General features: G+C 38.8%; 1 protein-coding gene across 1 annotated transcript in view; it reads left to right on the top strand.

Annotated features, from left to right (window-relative positions):
* The window catches only part of LOC107302554 (copine-5), a 129,337-nt gene that overhangs the window by 77,459 nt on the left and 27,785 nt on the right, over positions 1–24,093 (top strand). Inside the window, exons 9-12 of the mRNA XM_015831671.1 lie at positions 2,258–2,361; positions 4,628–4,732; positions 18,237–18,278; positions 18,758–18,833. Of these exons, the coding sequence (XP_015687157.1) occupies positions 2,258–2,361; positions 4,628–4,732; positions 18,237–18,278; positions 18,758–18,833 (327 nt within the window). The remainder of the gene's footprint in view (positions 1–2,257; positions 2,362–4,627; positions 4,733–18,236; positions 18,279–18,757; positions 18,834–24,093) is intronic.

Below are 24,093 nucleotides of genomic sequence, written 5' to 3'. Positions count from 1 at the left end.
CTCCCACAGAGCGGGCCTCCTCAGGGTGCCGTCGGCCAAACAGTGTCGGCTGGCGACCCCCAGGGGGAGGGCCTTCTCTGTGGGAGCCCCCACCCTGTGGAACGAACTCCCCCCAGAGATCCGGATTATTCCAGATCTCCCCTCCTTCCGCCGTGCCCTCAAGACATGGCTTTTCCATCAAGCGGGATTGGCCTAGGGGCGGGATTTTATAGGGATTTTAAAGGGATTTTATAATTTTTCTAATACAGGTTGTTTAATATATATTTTAATTTGGCTTTTAGATATTTATTGTATAGTATTGTTTTTATTTACCTGTGAGCCGCCCTGAGTCCCTCTGGAGAAGGGCGGGGTATAAATTAGAGTAATAAATAAATAGAATTAGAGTAATAAATAAAAATTAAAAAAAAAAACCAGAAAATCAGAAATGCCTTACCACGTAATAACCACTCCTCAAAAAGGTAAAGACAGCATGGCTCTTTTTTATTTTACCCAGCATGCTCTATTCCTCTTTTTCTCCCAGTTAAAGTGGTACTTTTGGAAAAATTCAGTGTCCATACACACATAGTGATTCACTCATTTTCTCCTGGAAAATAACCACTGCTGTCTGCCTCCAGCAGCACTGGCAGAGAATTTTGCAGAACAAAAATGCCTTGAGTTGCAATCAGAAAGGATTGATAAGTGGGCTACTAATCTCTCCTGGCCTCCTTTCATGCTTCCCTACTGGTGAAAAAAGTCTCATCAAACTGACTTTTCATCTCAAACATGACACTTCAAGACACAGTGTGATCTTCAGTGGTTTACAGCTTGAAACATTTGGCTTACAACAGCAAGGCTATTATTTCCTTAACACAGTAATATCTTATAGAGTATCTGCAGATAGTTCAAGCCAAATGGTTGGTCCTGGCAAGCATGAAATAAAAAAAAATATATTATACATGAACTCCTGCCGACTGATTGTGATCTTTGAAACCTACTGGTGGTGCTGGAAGGCTAGATAAGAGCAACCAATATACAAAATGGTAGAGGGAGCACCTGAGAAAATATGTACCTATTATTTAGCATCTCTGCTAAATAAATTGTCAAGCAGTGTGGCTATGAGCATTTAAAAAAGAATGTTACCATTATCAGGAGCTAACTGTGATGGTTAGTTGTGTGTTGTCTTTCTATTCCAACTTGAAGATGTATTCAATTCAATTCTGGGAGTTGAAGTTCACATATCTTCAAGTTGCCAAGTAGAAAAATAGTGGTCTGGTCTTTCCTCTATTCATGAAACATGAATTCAGTATCTAGATTCAATATCTACTATTCAGTATCTAGATAAATGGCCTAGAAATGCAATGGAAGGCATGCTTATCAAATCTGTAGATGATACAGAGCTAATTGAGGAATATCTCAGAGCACAAAATCACAAGATTGAGCATTGGACCTAATCCACATGATGATGTTGAACTATGGCAAATAGGAAAGAGATTAGGGAGACCTGATTGAGCAGCCATGTATGGAGGGTCTAGGAGTGATCCAGAAGAGCTTCATCTACATTAGGAAAAATATGCATAAAATGCAGAGCAGGGGAAATTGTACATAAAATCCACACATTCTTACAAGTGAAAATGCAACTTATAGAAGAATTAGGGGGAATATTTTAGCAAGTTTATTGTATTTATGGAATGCCAATCCTAACAAAATTTTTGTGTACATGATCACAGAGCAGCAGTGACGCTGATTGATAAATATATAAAGTTGTTTGTATTTTTCTAACTCACGGAAGCAGCTAGTTCCATTATAATCCTAAGGGCCTGGATTGATTTAAATGCCAGGAAGTCAAAAAGTGTAGTGGATGATTTATCTACTACGAAAATCATTGGCAAGCTGTAACTCTTCTATAAAGAGTTCAGTTTAACATGCTTCAGTGCATGTTCCAGAGACTGATGGGGAAAGAAAATACCCAAGTACCAAGATCTATGAGTAAAAAGTCTTAGTTGTAGGTGCAGTATCCTTGTTTGATGCTAAACTGATAGCTTTCCCAGATTTTTCAAACCTTGCTCATGCTATTGTAGTCCTTTCAGTTACACACTGGATTAGAATTTCTTTCCATGATGAGTCTTTTTTTGCTATTTCCTATTGGGCTGATTGCAAACTCTGTTATGTTTATGTGTGGTACTTTACTGTACCACTTTCCAGTATAACTTCTTAAAATTGCTCTGTTAGCTCAACAGCAATGCTGTTAGACAATATATTTTCTTCTTCCAATTCCAAGGATGTAGCCACGATGCAGTTCTGTGCCAACAAGCTGGACAAGAAGGACTTCTTTGGGAAATCAGACCCTTTCATGGTATTCTTCAGAAGTAATGAAGATGGAACGTGAGTACAAGTGGTTTTTTTCTGGGAATAGATTCGTTCCAATTTTAACTGACTCTTCACTAGCACACAGTGAACAACTTGCTGGTCATTCTGGAATTTTGTTTGTGATTTCCCAGTCTGGATTATAAGTCTGCATTTTCTGATGATCACTCTTTCAAATGCCAGTCAGATCCAACAGGTTTTTGTTTAGGTCAATCAGTGTAGCTGGCTGCTGCTCCCTGTTCAGGCTTTCCTTAGTAAGCAATCTTTTAAAAGCTTCATATAAAGAACTTGTCCAGGCTAACGCATATCATAGACAAAATTATTGTAGCCATATGTAATCTGGCTTGACACTAAAACAGTGGTTCTCAACCTGTGGGTCGGGACCCCATTTGGGGTCGATCGACCATTTCACGGGGGTCGCCAAGCAAGGCTGTCTGCCATTTTTTTTGTCCGCCATTTTTTCCCCTTTTCCGGCGGGTGCCTTACCTCCCTTGGGCTGGGCCAGCTGGTGGTCGGCCTGCTCCGTCTCTGCCGCTTGCCAGCTACGCCTCGGCTGGCGCAGGGGGCAGAACCACGCATGCGCGGCGCTCCCGGGCAGGGAAAGTCCTCGACTTACGACCGGTTGGGTAGTCCTCGACTTACGGCCGGTTTAGTCCTCGACTTACGACAGGTTGGGGTCGCGGCATTAAAAAGGTTGAGAACCACTGCACTAAAACAATGGGTCCCTTCTTCTTAAATGTTCTTTACCTCACATTCCAAAAATACAGTCATTTTGGTTAATTGAAAAGATCATCATTCTGCAATAATATCAAAGAAAAGCTTGAGTGAGAGAGGCATTGACTATTAAACTCAGGATGGATAAGTATTTTTTTTTTTTTAGCATTCTTCCAGTTTTGCAGTCTTAAGAATTATGGGATCTATAGGATATGGTATAAAAAAAAAAATCAAGATGATGGCTATGATTGTGTGATTGAAACTTTACCTGTTCTTATGCATGATCATACCATGTCAATTGAACAAACTTTTCTTGTGAGTTGGAAAGAGTTTTTTGGACCAGTTCAAGTAAAAAAACTGATTTGAGGAGAAAATAAAAAGACTGTGCTAAATATGCTAAGTTTTCAACTTTCAGGATCATTTTAAAAAGATGATTTATGAATATTCCTGAAGTTGTTCACTAAGCCAGTAAGATGTGAAATGAGATGTTGTGTTTAATAGAAAAAAGACCTGGGCAAAAGTTAGCTAACAACAAGACAATTCCCTAGCTGACAATTCTGAATAATTAAATAGGCAACTGAAAGTCAGATCTCCTTGAAATTGTGAACATTTTCCTCAATTTTCAAAGTGCAAAGGCTAGTGCTGAAATAAAATATTGGCTTGCATCCAAATTCCCAGACACAGACCCTAACATTTGTTGTGTGAGCAGGGTGGAGATCCATATTCCCAGAATCAAAATCTGATAGGTTTGGTAGTCTGGATCACTGTTCTAGGCAAACGCTTTCTCACTGAAATGTCCCAACCAAATTACAGTAAGGATGGTCAGAATGCTAGATTTGGGTAATTCATGTATTCTGTGATTCATGTAGCCTTTAACATGCCATCAGAGGATTTTTGCAAAAGGCTCATTTTAAGTCGATAGCAAGAGTGATCTGTCCTTCCAAAAATAGGTTGGATGGGAGGAAAGATGGACATTATGGAAAGTTGAGCGAATAGAAAATGAGAAGAAGAAAAGAGTGATCTGCCCAATTTTGGCTCCGGTTATTACTGGAACATGGCTCCCAGCAGATTATTTCTTAAAAACACAGGCCCTGCCTGGAAAAAAAAACCCTCCCCCTCCCTTGTTTGAGAAAATATGAGCTTCTCTTTTCTAGAGATATTGCCATATCTTGCTGGTTATTGCTTTTAAACTGGTTCCCAATATAGTTCTGCTTTCAGCAAGTTTTGTCTCTGTGGGAATGGATATTGCACTACTTGTGCTAATAAAAGTATAATTTTAATAGAAAATATTTATATCCTCTGAAGAATGTTAGCTAATATTGCATGAAGCTGGTGCTCATTTCTGCTGCAAGTGCTTAGAGAATGCCAGTGTTTACAGCTATTAAAGTAATCCATTGTTATCTTGATCCAACCCAGTCCAATTTTCATCGTCCATGGTGGGTTGGAGAAGCATATTTCAAAAATAAAAACAATGAGATTTCTCTTTCTTCTCTATTGTTGTCTAACCCAAGGCATTCTTCAGTTTCTGAGAATTAACTTATAACTAAATGGACCTTCTGTATCTTGGTAGATTTACCATCTGTCATAAAACTGAAGTGGTGAAGAACACTCTGAATCCAGTATGGCAGTCATTCGCTATCCCTGTGCGAGCCTTGTGCAATGGAGATTATGACAGGTACAAGTTTCATAGAATTAGAGTTAACATCTGGTATGGTTTGTTCATTAAAAGTGATGTTAGAACTGGTGTCCACCAAATTACCCTCATGGTTCCTAGTTCCTAGAATAGCTGGAGGTAATCCTAACATACCTAGTGGGACCAGTTTGGAAAAGATCAGGTTAGAAGAAATGAATTACAAACAGCCCCCTTCAGTTTAGCCTATATCCCTAGACTTTTCAGATGTTCCTCAGCCATCTGGGACAAACTAGAGCCAGCCATGCTTAGATTTCTAGATCAGTCAAAGTTGGCTAGGTATTACCATCTGTTTTTAAATGAAAACGAAAGCCTGTCATACATGCTCAAAATGTACTAGAGTTACCTGTAAGCACCCATTAGCAACCTTGGACCTTGACTTAATCCACAAAGAAAGCTGAGGATGAATTTATTAGACCTGGTTGTAGAAAAAATTAATGGGGGGGGGGGCAAGGAACCTCCTGCAAAGATAGTTTGGTTAGGTAAGACTTGTCCCCAGACTGGGGTTCATTTTATTGTAGGTATAGAAGGGCAGAAAATACATATTTAATATTTCATATTAATATCTAAATACTTTAAATATTAAACTCAACAACTTCCATGGCTGCATGAATGCACCGAACATGGCAGAAGCTGTCACATCCAGGAATTTAGTGATACAAAAGACTTGTCCTCCCTTAAGATTCTTAAGGGGGTTTAAAAAACACTGACAGTCCTCAGAGCTGTTCTAAATTAGGGAGCTGTTATTCTGTCAGCATTAGTGAAAAGACAAAAGGGGGGAGCAGCTGGGAGGGCTCCCTTGGGAAGGCTGTTTCCCGGCTTCACAGATGGAACTGAAGTGTACTTAGGGAGTGATGAATGGATGGGAATGAACCCAAAAAGTAGAAAATGTTTGTTGGGAGAAGCATTGGCAATAGATTATTACTACATTGATGAAATCTGCCACTGCTGTCAGTCCACAGCAAAGGTCTGTTTCAATTCAGGAACGGGAGTCTTGCTGATGAGGGATGTCCTCAAGAGCACCCAAGGATGATTGGCTCCATTATCAGGGCAATGTACTCTTCCCTCAGCTTGATGATTTCCTATATATCACAATTGAATCTCTGCATCTGTGTTCGTTTGAAAACTATGCATTAACCGTAGCTTTTATCAGCATATTTTCTGTTGATTAGCAGCTCAGGCCTGCTATACTATCTTCACATGCAACCTTAACCATAGGATGCAATGCTATGTACATCACCCTGAGCTCCTGGGAAGAGGCAAACATAGAAATGTGTAAATAAATAAAAGAATGAATAGATTTATTTTCCTAAAATGTTATAGTTGCACTTTTAGATGATTCTCATCTGCTGCAGAGACTAGCTTAAAGTAAGCCTTTAGTTACCTGGGTCTGACTTTTTTCCTTGCTTCTACTGCTATGTTCACCTAATGGAGCTAAACTTGCTGGGAGGATTTATCTGCCAACTCTGTATGTAGTATTTTAAATTGGCAGAAGTGTTAAGAATTTAAGCCTTCAGTCCCTAAGATTTCCTTCCGTAATTAGTTAGAATACCTTATTATTAAGTAATCCAGTGGCTTGGGAAAATTGGGTTCCATATTGTATCTTCACACCAGTTGTGTTTATGCTGGCAAATGTGCCATGTGGAGCATGAAGCTTTGTCTGCAACTAATTTGAATAAGATTGGTTCACATATTGGACTAAGCCAGGGGTGTCAAACTGGCGGCCTGTGGGCCGGACGCGTCATGTGGAAACTGCGCCCACCCCATTGCCGGCAATGGCAAAACCGGCCCGATATGTTGCACGATGTCACGTGATGTCGTGAGTTTGACATGCCTGGACTAAGCCATGTTGATGGATAACTTTGTGTGAGATGACTGATAGAGGTCTGCAATTGCAGTCTTTTCCTGGGAGTGAGTGGAGTTTTAACCTTGGAAAGGGAATAGGAGATCTTTGGGAAGCAAAGTATTCCCATTTCCCCTTCCCCCCCCTTCCATACTTCCCTACGTGTCCTGAAAAATTGTTGTTGAAACTTAGCTGATCAATTGCTAAATGTTGTTGACACATTTAGAACTATTTGTGGTGACTCTGGGATTTTAAGGATCAGAAAGAGGATAGTTTGCTTCCCAGAGACCCCCACTCTGGTTCCCACCTAAAATTTTGGGGGAAACCCCCCAAACAAATAATATGATGCTGAATTTCAAAATCTTGTTGCTTCAGGATTATGTGCAGCCATAAACCAAAGGTTGCCTACCCATTACATCAGAGAACCCAGCTATGGTGGTTTGTAGTTATGGCTTAATATCACTAAAATCCATTTTTAATAAACTAATATATGAATATGGATTTACCCTAGCTTCTCTGGAAATGGAACGTTCCATAAAGTTGCAGTCATTAATTTAGCTATAAAGTGGTCAAGAATCTGCCTTATTTACAAAATGGAACTTAAAAGAATGGGGACTAAATCTGCTTTTTCCTCCATCTTCTCCATCCTTCATTGCTTGATAATTCCCCCCCCCCCCAGATCTTTCACCTTCCTGAACAGGGGCATCTATTGATTGTGTGTGTGTGTGTGTGTGTGTGTGTGTGTGTGTGCATGCGTGTGCACATGCACATGCACTAAAATTCAAGATGGCAGACACAACTGTAAGATTGACATCTCATCCCTTTTTCATGCAGAATACATTAAAAAGAGGCAAAACTTTGAACACATGATTGTGGACATCAGCTTTACAGCAACATATTGTCTGGGTTTCAATGTCTAGTTTCATAATACATATTAAGTTCCTTTCTCTCTACCTCGTTTTTGAGACACTTTTCCTATTAGCAGAGTTGATAGGAGGGGCAAATTAAATCAGTGGAGCATAGGAAGCCAGGAGAATAATGTGTTCTGCTCCCACCCTTTATGAGTTCTATTTATTGATATTTTTATATTTTTCTTAGCTGCCCATCTCCCTCCCTTACGCACTATTGTTAAATTATTAGAAATGATGATGAATATTTTTAAGAAGTTTCAAACATCTCTAGAACATAAATTATATTATTTGGTTGTGATTCTAGCAACAAGCCATTAAATTAGACCATTAGTAATATTATCTCCTACTGTTTTGGATAGATGCATCATAACCGAAAGTGGCTTGCTAAATTTACCTGGTGTATTCATGATAAAGGTGAGAGTCAGACTGGGAATACCTGATTTGAATTTCTTTAGCCAGCATTCACCCTTAAGCTGGGTTCTCATGACTCAAAAGATCACAGATTAACCAGGCACATGTTGGGTGAATCCACCCTATATGGATAGCCTCTAATTAAATGATTTATGAGAATTAGAACATTGAGTGAATTGAATAAATCATGGCTCAGGTATCATTGGGTAAATGTGCTGTGTGAATTCAGCCATAAAGTGCTAAACAAACATGCAATCCTGAAATACTTACTAAAAGAAAATAAATCAGAATATTTGTCAGGGGAGGTTTCTGGGTTCATGCCAAGGTTTCCATCCAAAGCTGTAGCTCAGAACATTCCTCCAGTAGTGCCAGCATTTTTCCATGATATTGTCATAGTATCATGGAAAAATGCTGGCACTACTGGAGGAATGTTTGTTTAACCATGCAAAATATTTAATCACAATCGTCTCACAAAAGCCATCTGAATTAGATCTTTGTGGTTGTATTTCCCAGGAGGTAAACAGCCTTTAGAAATATGAGCCCACACAGAAAACAGAACTACACATTACACTAATGAAGTAATTAGCAACCATATTTATGTTTCGTAAACCTTTTAAGTACTAGGCATAGAAATGTGAAGGAGGGATGGCATAGGAAGAGAACTTTGACCCCCTATTGGCTGCAGAAGCCTATACAGCAGGTTGGTTCCTGACCCCGATTCTTTTTACAGTTCTTCATTGCTATATGTACATATGATTCCAAAGTAAACTCTTGAAAGTTGCAGTCCTGTATATTCTTATTGGAAATAAGCCTCATAAAAATAGGATGTGTGCATTCAGTTGAAGCCTTTATAGTACACACAAAGGAAGAAACTTTCATCTATGGTCTTGACTTTCTCCAAACTTACATTCTGAAGTCATTATTAATCATCCAGCAAGGTGACAGACATTTCCCAATGTTAATCCAGCATTTTCTATTTTTGGGGGAAAGTGATAATTGCTTAATTAAAGCCAATTGGATCCTGAGATTTTGAAGTGTTCACTGATCTTATGATATAATTCTTTTTATATTGCTAGATTAAGAAACAAATAAAAATGTGTATTAGTCCATTTTTTTAACCTTCTTCAATTATCTTTTCAAATGTTTGATATCAGAGAATGATTTGGAAAGAGTTCATTTTATTTCATCAGACACTTTCTTTCTAGTTTCTAAACATCTGAATACAGGCATCCTTACCAAAAGACTACATTTTTAAAGTTCTCTTTTGTAAAATCCATGTAATTCCTATATTTAGTATTCTTTTTTATTGAAGGCAGTAAGATATGTAGCTGCAATCTGAATATGCCTCCTTAAAACTGAAATAGTGAAGTTGACTATTCTCTGAGTTCAGTAGAATTTACTCCCAAGAGTAGTATATGCATGAATATTGTATATACACTGGGATTAAGCTCTGTCAAGCCTAGTGGAATTTATTCTGAGTAGACATGCATAATGTGCTGATAATAATCTATCTTAGATCAGATCCATTTTTTACAAGTTTGAAAATTATTCATTTTATAATAATTTCAGGGACTCAGTGGTTGGTCGTATAGTGGTGGTTTGAAACTCATGTGATTGAGAACATTAAAAGAAAATCTAAATAAAATAGATAATTGATATTTGGCTGTCTTTAAGATAATGAGAGGGTGCTGATATATTGAGTTTTTCTAGGAGCCAGTTGGAAGGGAAATATTGTTTACGTAAAAAGCTGCCTTTTTCCATTATATTGTCTGATTTGTACAAGATTGGGAAAAGTTTGCACTGGAATGTAGAAACTGGGTAGTAATAGTAATTGGCTCAGTTAGGACATAATATTAAACCATAATTTAGAGCTATGTGTATTAAACCATAATTTAGAGCAGTGGTTCTCAACCTGTGGGTCGGGACCCCATTTGGGGTCGATCGACCATTTCACGGGGGTCGCCAAGCAAGGCTGTCCGCCATTTTTTTTGTCCACCATTTTTGTTGTCCATTTTTTCCCCCTTTTCCGGCGGGTGCCTTACCTCCCTTGGGCTGGGCCAGCTGGTGGTCGGCCTGCTCCGTCTCTGCCGCTTGCCAGCTACGCCTCGGCTGGCGCAGGGGGCGGAACCACGCATGCGTGGCGCTCCCGGGCAGGGAAAGTCCTCGACTTATGACAGGTTGGGTAGTCCTCGACTTACGACCAGTTTAGTCCTCGACTTACGACCGGTTTAGTCCTCGACTTATGACCGGTTTAGTCCTCGACTTACGACCGGTTGGGGTCGCGGCATTAAAAAGGTTGAGAACCACTGATTTAGAGCTATGTGAGCTTCAGGCTATCATGCACCTCTCTAATATAAAATAAGCTTTAGTTAGTTAAAACAAATAACCGATGGCTTGAAGTTGGCTATTTTCATAACTGACAGATTTTAAACTATAACTTCTAATGTGCACAAAATAATAGATGACTTTTAATGGAAAGTGTCACTACTCACTGGCAGGGTTGTACTGACTGAATAAAGGAGAGTATTAAGCCAAGTTCATGATAACTTTGTCCTGCTCTTGACCATAATGCTAAATAAAGGTGTGCCTCCTAATTTTCTTAGATAAATGTATGTTGAATAAATATAAATAAGCCAGTGGAAATTTCTTAGCTACATTATATGAAAATAATAAATTAAAAGGAAATGCTGTTAGTCCAAATATCATTGTTATACTTTTAATACAGATCGTAGAAGTTTATCAAGACTTATTTGTATTTCTTTATTTTATTTGCTAATTAAGTGTACATCCTCCAAGAATAGAAATAAAGGATCCTGATACTGTGCTTTGATAAGATGTAGATCAAAGTCATCATAAAGTCTATGCAATCTTCCTGCACGTATAGAAGTCATGCCTCTAATTTTCTAGCTACAAGTTTATGAAAAATGAAACTGGCATCACTAATATTATTCCTCCTTGAGATAAAAGGTAATTCCCAAATGATAGGCTAGAATAATAGTATTACAAATGTAGCAGGCCATTTTATTAAGCCCGTTCTTGATGCTGCCTAATCCATATCCTATTTTGCTTAGAGTAGAAATGAGAGACTCTTTGATGGCTACAAAGGTCTTAATCAGCCTTAATTATTGTCACCAGCTCAGCAATTCTATTCCTCTTCATTCCCTTCTCTTGGAGGAATTCAGAATTAGTTGTGACTTACTAATTCATGTCAGTGGCTACATCCATGAGGTGAGAACAGAGCTTGAAAAGCTGTTTACCTGATTACTATACTTGCAATTTAGTGTATGTTGTATATGCATACATGTGTGTGTGTAGAGAGACACAAATAGTTATGCACATGTGAACATGCCTCTAAGGCAGTGTTTCTCAACCTTGACAATTTTAAGGCATGTGGACTTCAACTCCCAGAATTCCACAGCCAGCATGCTGTGGAATTCTGGGAGTTGAAGTCCACATGCCTTAAAATTGTCAAGGTTGAGAAACACTGCTCTAAGGTCTGTATGAAAGAATGCTGTTTGGTAATGTTGCCTCAGCTAAAGTGATCTGTTTTGGGACAATATCTTGATAAAAAGTTGCTTCATCTTAGGTTTCCAGTTGCAATTCCAAAGTAGAGTTTGGAAAAATTTAGAAACTGGTGGACATTTCTTGAGCTACCTCATTGCAGGGAGTTTAAGAACAACAGCTTCAGTTTTTGTATTTCCCAGTATACTTTTTTTATACTTTGTCATAAGGATATTAATTTAGGCTATCAGTTTCCTATAAGGTACAGTTGTTATTTGCATTTATAATTCACAATTTCTCTGGTATGTCCAGAACATTTTATCTGGATCCTCTAATTTTCTTTATTTTATAACAAGGATCTTCTAAGGTAGACTGGAATAAGAGAGCAAATGGCCCAACGTGAGATTGGTAGAGACTTGAATGTGAGTCTTTGTAAGTTGATACATTAAGTCTGACACTTAACTGAATGTATGTAGTCAAAATATGTGGTTGCATGGAATAATTTAGGAAGTTGAAAAAAATTCCACCAGTTTACTGTAATCTTTATAACAACACTGCAAAATAAGTCTTTATTATTCCTGTGAAACAAATATATGACAGTGGAATAATATGATTCTTTTCAAACAAGGAATATCCCATTTGAACATAAAGCTCAATATTTTCCTTGTTCTCTTGACCATGAAACAGATTCTCAGGTTTCTTCATATTGCTCTTATCAATAGTTAAGATAACAAATATCAAGATAGCTTTTGGGTAGCCTATATCATGATATTATTCTTAAGTATTGTAACATTATCGCCAACGTTTACTTTTAACACCCAATACTTTTTCATCTTAAATTTATTTTTTTCTCCCTTCTGGTGTTTGATACATTACCCCAGAGCTATAAAAAGTACAAGTGGAACTCATTTTTAACTATTTGCTAAAGTAAAACGTATGTATATGTCACTCTGTGTATATAAGTATGGGTTTACTTATAATTATATTTGTAATCTGTTCAGTCATTGAATTTGGACCATATGAGGTTCCTAATCTGGACCACTGTCTGATGCACAATGCCAGATATCTTAAACCAAAATCATTATTGGAGAAGTAAAAGCTTTTTCACTTGATCACACTCATATGGAAATGTGGCCTGAGGAATCCCATTTTCCAACACAGCTGAGCCTCTTTTCCACAGTGGTTAACTGAACTGCAAGCTTTCTATACCCAGAATCTGTTGTTTTCTTCCATCTTGTTTCATCACCTCCTGAACAAGTCCAGAGAAATTATTAAAATTACTTTTTCCTCATTATGATTGCAATTTGATCTTTATTTAGTTTGTTTTGACTGCTGCGTGGGCCTTTCCCCCATTTTAGATGGTATATTTTTAGCTTTTGTTGCTATGGAAACGTATGACATTGGGACCAAGCTAGTCACAGATCAAGACAACAGACGCAATAGTCTCATTCTGTTTCCTGATTGAAAGTATGCTTTAAAATATTAACCTTTTCCTTGTCCAGTGGATGAATTATAAAGCTGCTACAAATCCTTGCTATCTGAAGAGTCGACATTTATAAAAGTAGGAGGAATTAAAGATACCTTTATTTGGCATATTCTCCGGTGTGCCATGCTCTGAAATTTGTTCCTCTGTAATCTGTAACCAGAGCAACACAATCACACTGCCAGGCTTGAGGCTAAAGGCTCCCCTATCTTAGCATTTTGTGTTACAACCAAAGGTATCCTAAAAGCTCACAAACAAAATATGGGGATGATGCCCTCTTCCACTATTGTTCCTCTTCCACTGTTGTACTAAAAGAATACTCCCTGTTGTTCAAGGAAACAATCTGCGAATGCATTAACATGTGTAGCTATTCATTGCCCAATCCTCCATGAATTGTTTTCTTCCCTTTGAAAACCAGTTAATTCAATGCCAGTAGGCATATATGATAACAGAAAACTATTCGTTGGGTAAATAATTACTTCCTTTTATTGAGGAAAGTCTTGAATTTCTCCAGTGGTAATATTAATTAGATCACTTTGGGATCTAATATTGTTGGAGAAACTATCATATTTTCTATACAGCATAAAATGGTATATATCACCATCTTACTTCCCATGCCTAATGTTGTTATAAAAGTAATAGTCTAGTAGTTCAACCCAAACATCTTTATGACTGGTTTTTCCAGATCGTTCCCTTTTGTGTAAAGTGAAAATTATATATGCTGTTCCCCATGATTGTGGTTTCCTTCATTGTGCTTGTAATTGCTCCTTCGGTTCTTTACAATATTGACTGCTTTTCTTATATTATTTTCCAGCTTTATAATATCCTTTTTGAGGTGCAGTAAATAGAACTAGATGGTTATTTTTAGTGCTGCCTCAGCCCAAGGCTTCTTGAAGGCACATGTTGGCAGTTTTCTGTTTCCTTCCTAATGATTTCAAGGATTAATGTGGGTTGACATTTTCATGGAACTGTTGATTCCAAGTTCCCTTTCTTGATCGTTTCTGATCAGTTACTGCCAACTCAGCCCCCACTTTTGTATATATGAAATCTGAGGGCAGGAAGTGTTGCAAGAGGTTGCCATTGCTTTGCACTTGTTTACATTGAACTGGATTTTCAATTTAAAGCCCATTCAACAGAGGGGGAGAGGAGGGATATTTTGAAAGCTCTCTCTAATCCTATTTTGATGTTATCAACTTGAGTAAATTGGCATCATCAAAAATCTTGGTGACTTATCAACATTTGAAATAAAACAAAACTGCAATCCTGATGCAGGTTCTTGATAGACCCTCTTTTGCATACTTATCTAATCTGAAAGCCTTTTATTCTCATTTGCTTTCCATTCTTTAACCATTTACCACCCTCTAATAGACTTACTGATTGGGGGAAAACTCAACAACCTGCAAAGAGAAAAAAATGGGAGAAAACAGCAAAAAGAGTAAATTCGGGTGTTAGTATATGTAGTCCTTGACTTACAGTCACAATAAGGACCAGAAAATTCATTGTGGTGCTGTCATTAAGTGAGGCATCATGTGACTGCACCCAATTTTATGATCTTTTTGCTGTAGTCATTAACTGAATCACCTGCTTGTTAAGCAATACCTCATACAACTTCAACTTGCAGTCTCCTGCCAGCTTCCCCTTTGATTGTGCTTGTTGGAAGCCAACTGGGAAAGTCACAAATGGCAATCATATGACTGTAGGATGCTGCGACCAGTTGTTGTTAAGTGCAAGCCAGATGCTAAGCATCTGGATAATGATCATGTGACTGCAGGGATGCTGCAACAGTTGGAAGTGCAAGGATTGGTTATAAGCCACTTTTCATCATGACTTCAAGGACCAACTGTAGATATAAAACTGGGAGAAAGAAACTGAAGAGTTTCCAGAGGCAGATCCAGAGAACCAGTGAATACTTTTTACAGTTAAGGTACTGAACCAGGAGCTGGGGATTTAAATTGTAGTTCCCCCTCAGCCATGAAAGCTCATTGAAAGTTATTCTCAACCCAACCTACTTCATAAAGTAGTATGGGGAAAATAGGAAATTGTGCAATGCAAATCCCCTTGAGATCCTATGCAAAAAGCTTGGATATAAGTGAAACCTGGATGTCTTTTAAGTCCCAGCTATGTGACAATTGCCTTACTCATGTGCACACAAGACATGTTCCATCCCCATAATAGTTTATTAAATATATATGGTGCCCAATTCCCAGGTTCTCATCATACTATTTTCCCTCAAAAATTTGTGTTTATACTTGGATTGCTTTTATTTCAGGTTTCGGGACAGTCGGAGCTTTTGTATTTTTACCAAGGGTACTTTGTTTTCCAGTTGCAGTACTCCTAACTTTACTTATAGAATGCTACTAAGGGACTAACTTTACTTATAGAATGCTACTAAGGGAATGGTGCATACTGTTTATGCTAGCAATAAAAATCAAATGGCAAGTTTTCAGTCAACGTTGAAAAATTGAAGAGGAATAACAATATAAGTGAATTTGGTTTGTCTAAGATTTAGTTGTGAAATTTGCCAGCAAAATATATTAGGAAAATTAAGAATAAACAAAGGTACATCTGAATTCCTGATTTTCTGAAGGTTTTATTTTGTCTGTCCAGGATCAAATGTACTGAACATAATTCAAATCTCTGCATTCTACACTATTCACAGTATTTTTTTCTTCAAAATCTCCCCAGATTTCTACACTCAAAAGTACACACATATGCATTTAGTAAGCAACCCAAGAAAAGGATGCCAACCCCACCTTGATTGCTTAGAAAACAGCCTTTAGTGGAGCTCAGCAAATTCTTCACTTGATCTCTCTGAATTGTTGTTTACCAACAAAATCACCTCAGGCTTGTTTTTTTTAGAAAGGATTACTCTTCATTTTTGGGAAGGGAATAAAACTCAAGCTATCAGTCTCTTTGAGCACATTTTGTAGAATGCAGTAATTGTATGAAAAACCTTGGAATCAGTCTCCAGGCTCTCAATGCTGTAAAAGGACACTCTTCTTGAATGTTATTTCCAGGGTGTGACTTGCCATTTTCAGGGCATTTGTGTGTGAGATCTCTCCTAGTTCACAGAATGACTTATTATCAGTTGTGTTTATTGACTTCAGTGAATACTCGTTAAAGTTTTACCTTTTTCAAGAATGATTTTTTTTCATTGTTGCCCATCTCTGCTCGTCTATTATAATCTAGTTCAGAGGTCCTCAACCTTTTGGGCATCAGGGACCAGTGCCATAGAGAAAGATTTTTCTGCGGACCAGAGGGGGTGTGGTTTTGATACTGCCTGCATCCTGAGGATGGAGCTTTGCTTGTTTGTGCGGCCCGCTTGCTGGCATGCTGTGGACCAGTGTCAGTCCGCAGACTGGGGGTTGGAGACCCGACCCCTGATCTAGTTGAAATATTGGGATTGTTTGCCATTCTTCTGTTTTGCTTTGCTTTTATAAATATGAGCCTTTTCTTTAAATTGCTGGTGTGTGCAATAGTTTGGAACTTTGGTTGACTTCAAGAAGCACTGAAAATATTGAGAAAGCAATTCTCAAGTCACAGAAGCGGGCAAGGGTGAGGGGATGTGGCAGAGTTTCTGCAAATGAGCTCCGAGTGGAACTCAAGTCTGGTCTGACATCTCCACTCCTTCCTGTGCCTCTGAGAATTCAAATGTCATCTGTCAGCATACATACAGCCACAGGCAATTTAATCACTGTCATTTTGCTAACAAGAGTTTAAGAAGCCACTAGGCTGGAGTATTTACTGAGAATAACCAGTGCCTGACATTGAAAATTGCATTGGAGTCAAGGGTAAAAGTGCCAATGTCCCCACTGCCTACTTGGGAACAACAAATACCTCTGGCATCCTTGTAAGGCATATATTAAACTGTTGGGGTTAAATAATATCAACCAGCCATTGGCAAATTTTGTCTCAGAAGCCTGTCTGTTTAGTAACATTTAAATGGTTCACATCTTTCCAATGTAACCCAGACAAAATAGATAAAATACATGTGTGGAAATCTCCCTTCTTCCTCATACTTTAAAGACAAACAACAATTTATATGCATTTAATACAATAATGTATATCTCATCCTTCAATCTCACAGAGAAACATATAAGTAACTAAAACATTACAAAAACACAGGAAAACAGAAATAATTAGCTGATAATAGAGGCAAAGAAATCACATGTAACTAAAAGTTGAGAATTGGAATGCAGTGTGAAATGCCAGACCTGTTCAAAATTCTGTCTGAAGTTGTCTTCACCTGCCAGAAAAGGCTAAAAAAGACAGGAAATCAGACCTTCAGAGAGAGAGAAAATGCTTCTTTTGAGTATTTTGGGGTGCTATCACAAAAATGATACATCACGTGTACTGACTAATTTGCACCTATTCATCTTGGAACACCGAAAAATAAATTTCCAGTTTATGTATTGGCAGGAAAGTGATCCAAAGACACAGACTAGGTAGATAGCCTGGGTTTAAAAGAAAATTATTTTGATTTCTGCCTAGATGCATATTGCTAATGATGCTATTTTATTTTCATTTCCTCTTTTGAAACAGGGTAACTTTATTGCCTTTCCACATCTGAAACCTTTTGGCCAGAGCTGTTATCTGAACGTTAATTAACAAGCTAGGACCAAGAGAACTCCCAAACTGTGTGATTAATTTCAAGTGGGAAGACCTTACCAAAAAATGCAATAAACCCCCTCATTAAGAAAATTAACTCCACTGCCCTTTTTGAAAGAGAGAAAGGGGGGGGGGATTCTCTGCCTTGTCTAAATTAAGCTTTTAATGATTGCCTTCAAGTACATTGTGGGCAGGCATTTTCCCAATAGAACCGTGTGTCATCTTGGGCATCCCAACTCTCTGGGTAAAGGACATACTTCAATTTGCCAAGCAGAATGGTCCAGAGGAAGCAAAAAAGGCTCATCAATCTGGCACCCTTATAATCTATTACATGGCTAGAAACTTCCTTGCCCAATCATATCATGTTCTATGTTGAGTCAGAATAAAGATAGGGAGTTGTTTGTCCCCTGGCAATTCCGTTTTCCCTACATGGCGAGAGACTTTGATGTAAGCACGTGCTTATTTAATACGTTGGTTCCAAGATGCTTATCCAGAAAAGGCTAGAAGGGTAGTTGTAGGCCTACTTAGGAGATTTTGTCCTATTTAGCGTAGCTGGAATAGTCTTAATACAGTATCACCTAAATCCCACTTGGCTTACTTGCTCAGCTTTCTTAAAAAGAAAAAAAAATACTATCTCTAATGCACAACTTGACACTTTTTCATGTCAGTGGTTTTCTCAGAAGAAAACTGTAATAGGAATTGCAATTTGACCACTAATGTCATCTTTTGCAGAACCATAAAAGTAGAAGTGTATGACTGGGATCGAGATGGCAGGTAAGTAGCATTTAGTTCCTTGCGTTTAGTCATTTTTTAAAAAAATAAAATAAAACCTACATTGATAAAAATTAAATGAAAATAAAATGCAGAAAACGCATGTAGCATGCTTGAATTTACAGGCCTGTGTTCCCCACAAAAGAGAAAAGGCTTACTACCCCAGTCTAGAATTCTAGCTCTGATGTTGAGAATGATGAGAATTATAAATCCAAACACATCTCACAGCCCCTAGATTTGTAAAGGCTTTATGAATCAACTTTAATAAAGAGTCTAAGTAAATGATGGGGAAGAATGAAAAGTAAACCAGAACTCCATATACTGGCAGTTGGACCAGTATATACAAATTAAGGAAGTGAGGAATAGGCAGAATTACCACTGATTGGCTATGACGTTTTGTTATTCCTCATCTGGACCAAAGTATAAAGAAATAGGAATCTTTGTTGTATATCACCTCTCACAATCCTATTTTCTGTTAACAGTCATGATTTCATTGGAGAGTTTACAACCAGCTATAGAGAACTGGCACGAGGACAAAGCCAGTTTAATGTCTATGAGGTGAGTAGCTTCTACAGGTGCCCCTTAATATCAGCATCCAAGTTAATTGATATTGATGGATGACTGAAAAAAATGGTTGAAATGGTTTAACGAATTCTTGCCTTGAGCTAGCAGCCAGACTTTATGACACAAGTGGTTCATTCTATTAAGACCCCTGCATTCTGTGCTGCTTTGATTAAAACCATGGGTTCCCCCCCCCATGCCATCACTCTGCTGAACACTTAATTCCCAGAGCACTGTCTCATTTCTCATATTTTCTCATCTTCTCATCTTTTCTACTATCTTCCCCTATTGATTTCTTATGATTTATTCATTGTTGTTTGTAACTTATGATTAATCATTGTAACTATGATTTATAATCTATACCCTATTACTTGCCGTTTATATGTGAGCTTATGCACTGGAGACAAATTCCTTATGTGTCCAATCATATTTGGCCAATAAACAATATTCTGTTCTGTTCTGTTCTATTCTATTCTCAATAGTTACATACTCTCCTTGAACCACATTTTTGTGCTTATTACAATCTTTCTCATCAAAATAACCAAATTAAGCTGTATGGTTTCTTGTCATTTAAGGTGTGAAATTGTAGGAAATGGCAGTGTAAGCCTTAACATAGGATTAATTTAATTTTTTAGAAAGGCAAAGCAAAAATCCCCCCTCCTCAAATTCAAGGCGTCATTTATCAACTTCGCCCATCTGCATGATGAATTATGCTACTTTTTCCTGGCTTTATGACATTCTCCCTAGACCAGTGGTTCTCAACCTTTTTAATGCCACGACCCCAACCGGTCGTAAGTCGAGGACTAAACCGGTCGTAAGTCGAGGACTAAACCGGTCGTAAGTCGAGGACTACCCAACCGGTCGTAAGTCGAGGACTTTCCCTGCCCGGGAGCGCCGTGTATGTGTGGTTCCGCCCCCTGTGCCGGCCGAGGCATAGCTGGCAAGCGACAGAGTTGGAGCAGGCTGACCAGCAGCTGGCCCAGCCCAAGGGAGGTAAGGCACCCGCCGGAAAAGGGGGGAAAAAATGGCGGACAAAAAAAATGGCAGACAAAAAAAATGGTGGACAGCCTTGCTTGGCGACCCCCATGAAATGGTCGATCGACCCCAAATGGGGTCCCGACCCACAGGTTGAGAACCACTGCCCTAGACCATGGGTCCTCAACCTTGGCAATTTTAAGACTTGTGGACTTCAAAGCTGGCTGAGGAATTCTGGAAGTTGAAGTCCACAAGTCTTAAAGTTACCAAGGTTGAGGACCCCTGCCCTAGACCTTTCCGAAACCATAAATCTGGGGGGGGGGAGTTCCACTAGAGCATCAGTTCTTCAGTTTAGTGTTCACAAAGTGAATAAGAATAATTTCCACCTCTTTCATGACTTTCAGCTGGAGGCAGTTGCTTCAAAGTTCATAGCAGAATTGCTGCCCCTGTCAGAAAATACTGTCCCATTGAGGTTTCATTTCATCCTTTCTCAGTTCGAAGCCTCCAAAACCTTTGAACTTCAACACCCATTAACCCTGACAGTGTGATTCCTGACTGGGAATAATGCAGGCTGGAAATGATGGCAATCGCAAGGAAAGAATCAGTCTGTGGAAGGGTGATCTATTAACATTCTTTCCTCTTTTTTTCTATTCTGTTCAATTGTGCCAGTTTTCTGAGACTGGCTGGACAAGTTCCTGCCGTTTTCCTGGCAAGGTTTTTCTGAAGTGATTTGCCTCTGCCTTCTTTCTAGGGCTGAGAGAAACTGTTCCAAGATCACAAAGCCAGCTTTGTGCTTAAGGTGGGACTAGAATTCACAGTCTCCCTGTTTCTAGCCTGTTCTATTTTTAACCTATTTCCTGATCTTCCCAAACACAGCATTTGCCTTTTTCATTTCTGCGACTGCATGCTGAGATGATTTTTTTTTAACCTATCCACCACAACCAAAATATCTCTTTCCTATTGAATCAAACTGGCTTTTATTGATATTGTAGAACAGTTTTTTATAGTTACAATTGATTCCTTTGATTCCTGGAGCAGTAGCAGGAATTCTTCTCTCTTGTTGAATAAGATTCTAATCCCAACACAGGTAGAAATACTGTTTTACCTCTCACAATCAGTCTATTTTTAAGACTTGTTTTAGACTACAACACCCTTTCCTTTTCAATGCATCATGTATCAATATAATTTTCTCCTCTGTTAGGGGAAAAAAATTCTAAGTATAAATCTTTCAAAAACCATCTATACTCCTGAAATATTGACGCTCTAAGCCAATGGAGTAATATTTCATATATTTCATATTGCTATATATCTTCAGTATTTTCTAAAGGCTCTTGGCCAAATTCTGGTCTACATAAGACAGGTAACATTCAGCAAGGAATGAACTGTTTATCCTGGTACGTTAATCACGTTTTCTAAATGTGGTGCCTCCAGAGTTGTTGGCCTAAAACAAAGGAAATTTTCTGCCCTATAAATTGAACTTGGCCCCTAAAAATATATGCATGCATTCCTTGTATTTATAGAAGCAATTTTTCCCCATTTTTCAGTTGGGAGAAACAAACCTTTCAAATTCTCCCAAAATTTCCTATTTAGACCAGTTTCAGACCATTGCTTCTCCATACTATATTAGCAGCTTTCACAATCCTATAAGTAGATGCAAATAAAATATTTACAGTCAGATGTTCAAACGGAGTATACACCTGTTATTTTAGATGAAAATACATTAGTTTAAAAATGAACAATAACTTTCGAGCCTGACTTATATCTTTACACTAAACCCCTTTTGCTATTAAAATACTAAGAGGCAGTGCTTTTTTTCTAAAAAAAAAAAAAAAAAAAAGGTGCCGGATCTCACACATGTCATGCAACCCGCCTTGCCTTATCCGCCTTACCCTACAAGGTTCCATCCAAAAAAGGTGCCGGAACTCCGTTCTGGGCGTTCTATGAGAAAAAAAGCCCTGCTAAGAGGTATGGCTGCTCTAGAGCTAAGCAGGTCATGGTGTACAACTGATTTAGTATGCCCAGTTGTAGTACAAAACCACTGATAGGGCATTGGCAACCACAGTACTGTGCTAATTTCAAATCTCAATAAAAACATAAATAAGGGATTGCCAGTATGAGAGTGGAGAGAAGTAATTTCAACCAGATTGTGTGCAGTATCATAATTAGAGTGAATTGGAAACTTGACTATTATCCACTCCAGCTATATGATTACCAGTCTGTCTGCCCTATTCCTCCTTTAGGGAAAGCTATTTGAAAGATATTAACTCTATGCCTTGAAATGCATATAGCTTTTGCTAATTTTCTGTTCCAATTTGTCCAGGAGCTCAAGAAATTAATGTGGATTCTTTTCTCTTTTATGACTTTTATACATTTTTTGTCAAATATTGTAAAGTCTCAGTGATGTTTCCCCATTTACGGTTCTTTTTCTGATCTAAAATCTTTCAGACTTTTCAGCCTGAACATCCCATTGTTTGGAATGGGACTACCAGAGCTTTATGCAACAGTTCAGTTGCACTCTCACCACTGAGTTATATAAAAGCATTATAACACTTGCTGTTCTATTTTTAACCTATTTCCTGATCTTCCCAAACACAGCATTTGCCTTTTTCATTTCTGTGACTGAATGCTGAGATGATTTTTTTTTTAACCTATCCACCACAACCAAAATATCTCTTTCCTGTTGAATCATTAGAGCTTAGGCTACCTGTAGATCTGGCAAAGAACTCTGTTTTCCTAATCCAGTTTGAGGGGGTTGCTTTGACTTTTGTCAAATTGTAGTTTCACCACCTTGAATAATTTAGTGTCCTTGGCAAGCTTGGCAACTTCAGGGCTCATCTTCTGACCCCGGGTCATTGATGAATAAAATGCATAACATGAGGGGAGGGGTATATGGGAGAGGTGTGGGAGGTCATCACTTGTTCCACTGTGAAAACTGTGTAATTCTCTCCTGAATTCCATGCTATGCTCGGATCCGAGAAGGCCTTGACTCTGACTGGGTGGCCCCGGGGGAGGAGACGGGAGCAGGTCTTGAGACTGTTGTATGGGAGGAGTTTGACTCTGTGGCTCCCGAGGACGTGGACAGGATCCTGGGGAGGCTGAATGCAACCACATGTTTACTGGATCTGTGCCCCTCCTGGCTGGTACTGGCGGCTCGGGAGGGTACACGAGCCTGGCTCCAGGGAATTGTAAACGCTTCTTTGCGGGAGGGTGCCTTCCCCGCAGCCTTAAAGGAGGCGGTGGTGAGNTCTGATCATCCACATTGCTCCAATTATCTTATTAATTTTCTTCATGTTAAGAAAAGGTAGAGAAATAGCTTTACAAGGTAACTTTAATATGCAGTTGTAAATCAGCCATATTTTGGGTGAAGGCAAACTGGGTTATAATGGCATCTTGCATTTATCCCTTGTTAAAGGATCCTTTGATTCTTAAGCAATCAAGACAATTGCAAGCTGCTGCAGGTATATGTGGTTCCCCCCCTTGATTTTGCATAAACCAATGTCCCAGAAGCAAAGGGAATTTTTTTTATATCTGAATATTTCCTTTTGTGCTTTAGAACACTTTTAAGAGCACGTAATGAAGCCCTGCTGTGCTTAGTGTTGTGTCCTATAGGACATACTCTGCCACAGTTATGTGTGTGGAAAACAAAACAGAGAGCTTGTTGCTTTTTCAATAGGAAAGAAACACTTGCCCCTAGGAGCCTTCACAGTAGGAGTTCACCAGGCCTGCATTTAAATAACACTCTGTTAGAATAGCAGCACTGCTCCACTTCTTAATCAAGTTTGCAATCCATTGTGATTATGGTTTATGCAAACATGCTTGCTGCAGCGAACAAAGCAATTCTCTCACTGTCTCCTGTGATAGCACCTCTAATTTGGGAGGATGTTTTCCCATAGACATACTGGTGATGAGCTGGTGGGCAATTCTATGTTGTATTCATTCAGGGCAATTCTTAGCTACAGGTTAGAAAGGAAGCAAAGGGAGTATTGATATAACATTGTTTTCATAGGTAGCATGAATTGATCTGTGTTGAAGGCCGACTATATCATGCTGCGACGTTTGGGTGAGTTAGGAGTGGGAGGCACAGTTATGCGGTGGTTCTCCTCCTTCCTCACCGACCGTACGCAGTCTGTATTGGCAGGGGGACAGAGGTTGACCCCAAGGCCCCTAACTTGTGGGGTCCCACAAGGGTCGGTCCTCTCTCCCCTTTTGTTCAATATTTATGTGAAGCCGCTGGGAGAGATCATTCGCAGCTTTGGGGTGGATTTCCATCAGTACGCTGATG

The sequence above is a fragment of the Protobothrops mucrosquamatus genome, unplaced genomic scaffold (assembly GCF_001527695.2).
Source record: "Protobothrops mucrosquamatus isolate PMUCROS unplaced genomic scaffold, P.Mucros_1.0 scaffold_270, whole genome shotgun sequence".
NCBI lineage: Eukaryota > Metazoa > Chordata > Lepidosauria > Squamata > Viperidae > Protobothrops > Protobothrops mucrosquamatus.
Note: the sequence above shows the minus strand (reverse complement) of the source record. Positions and strands in the feature narration are given on the sequence as shown.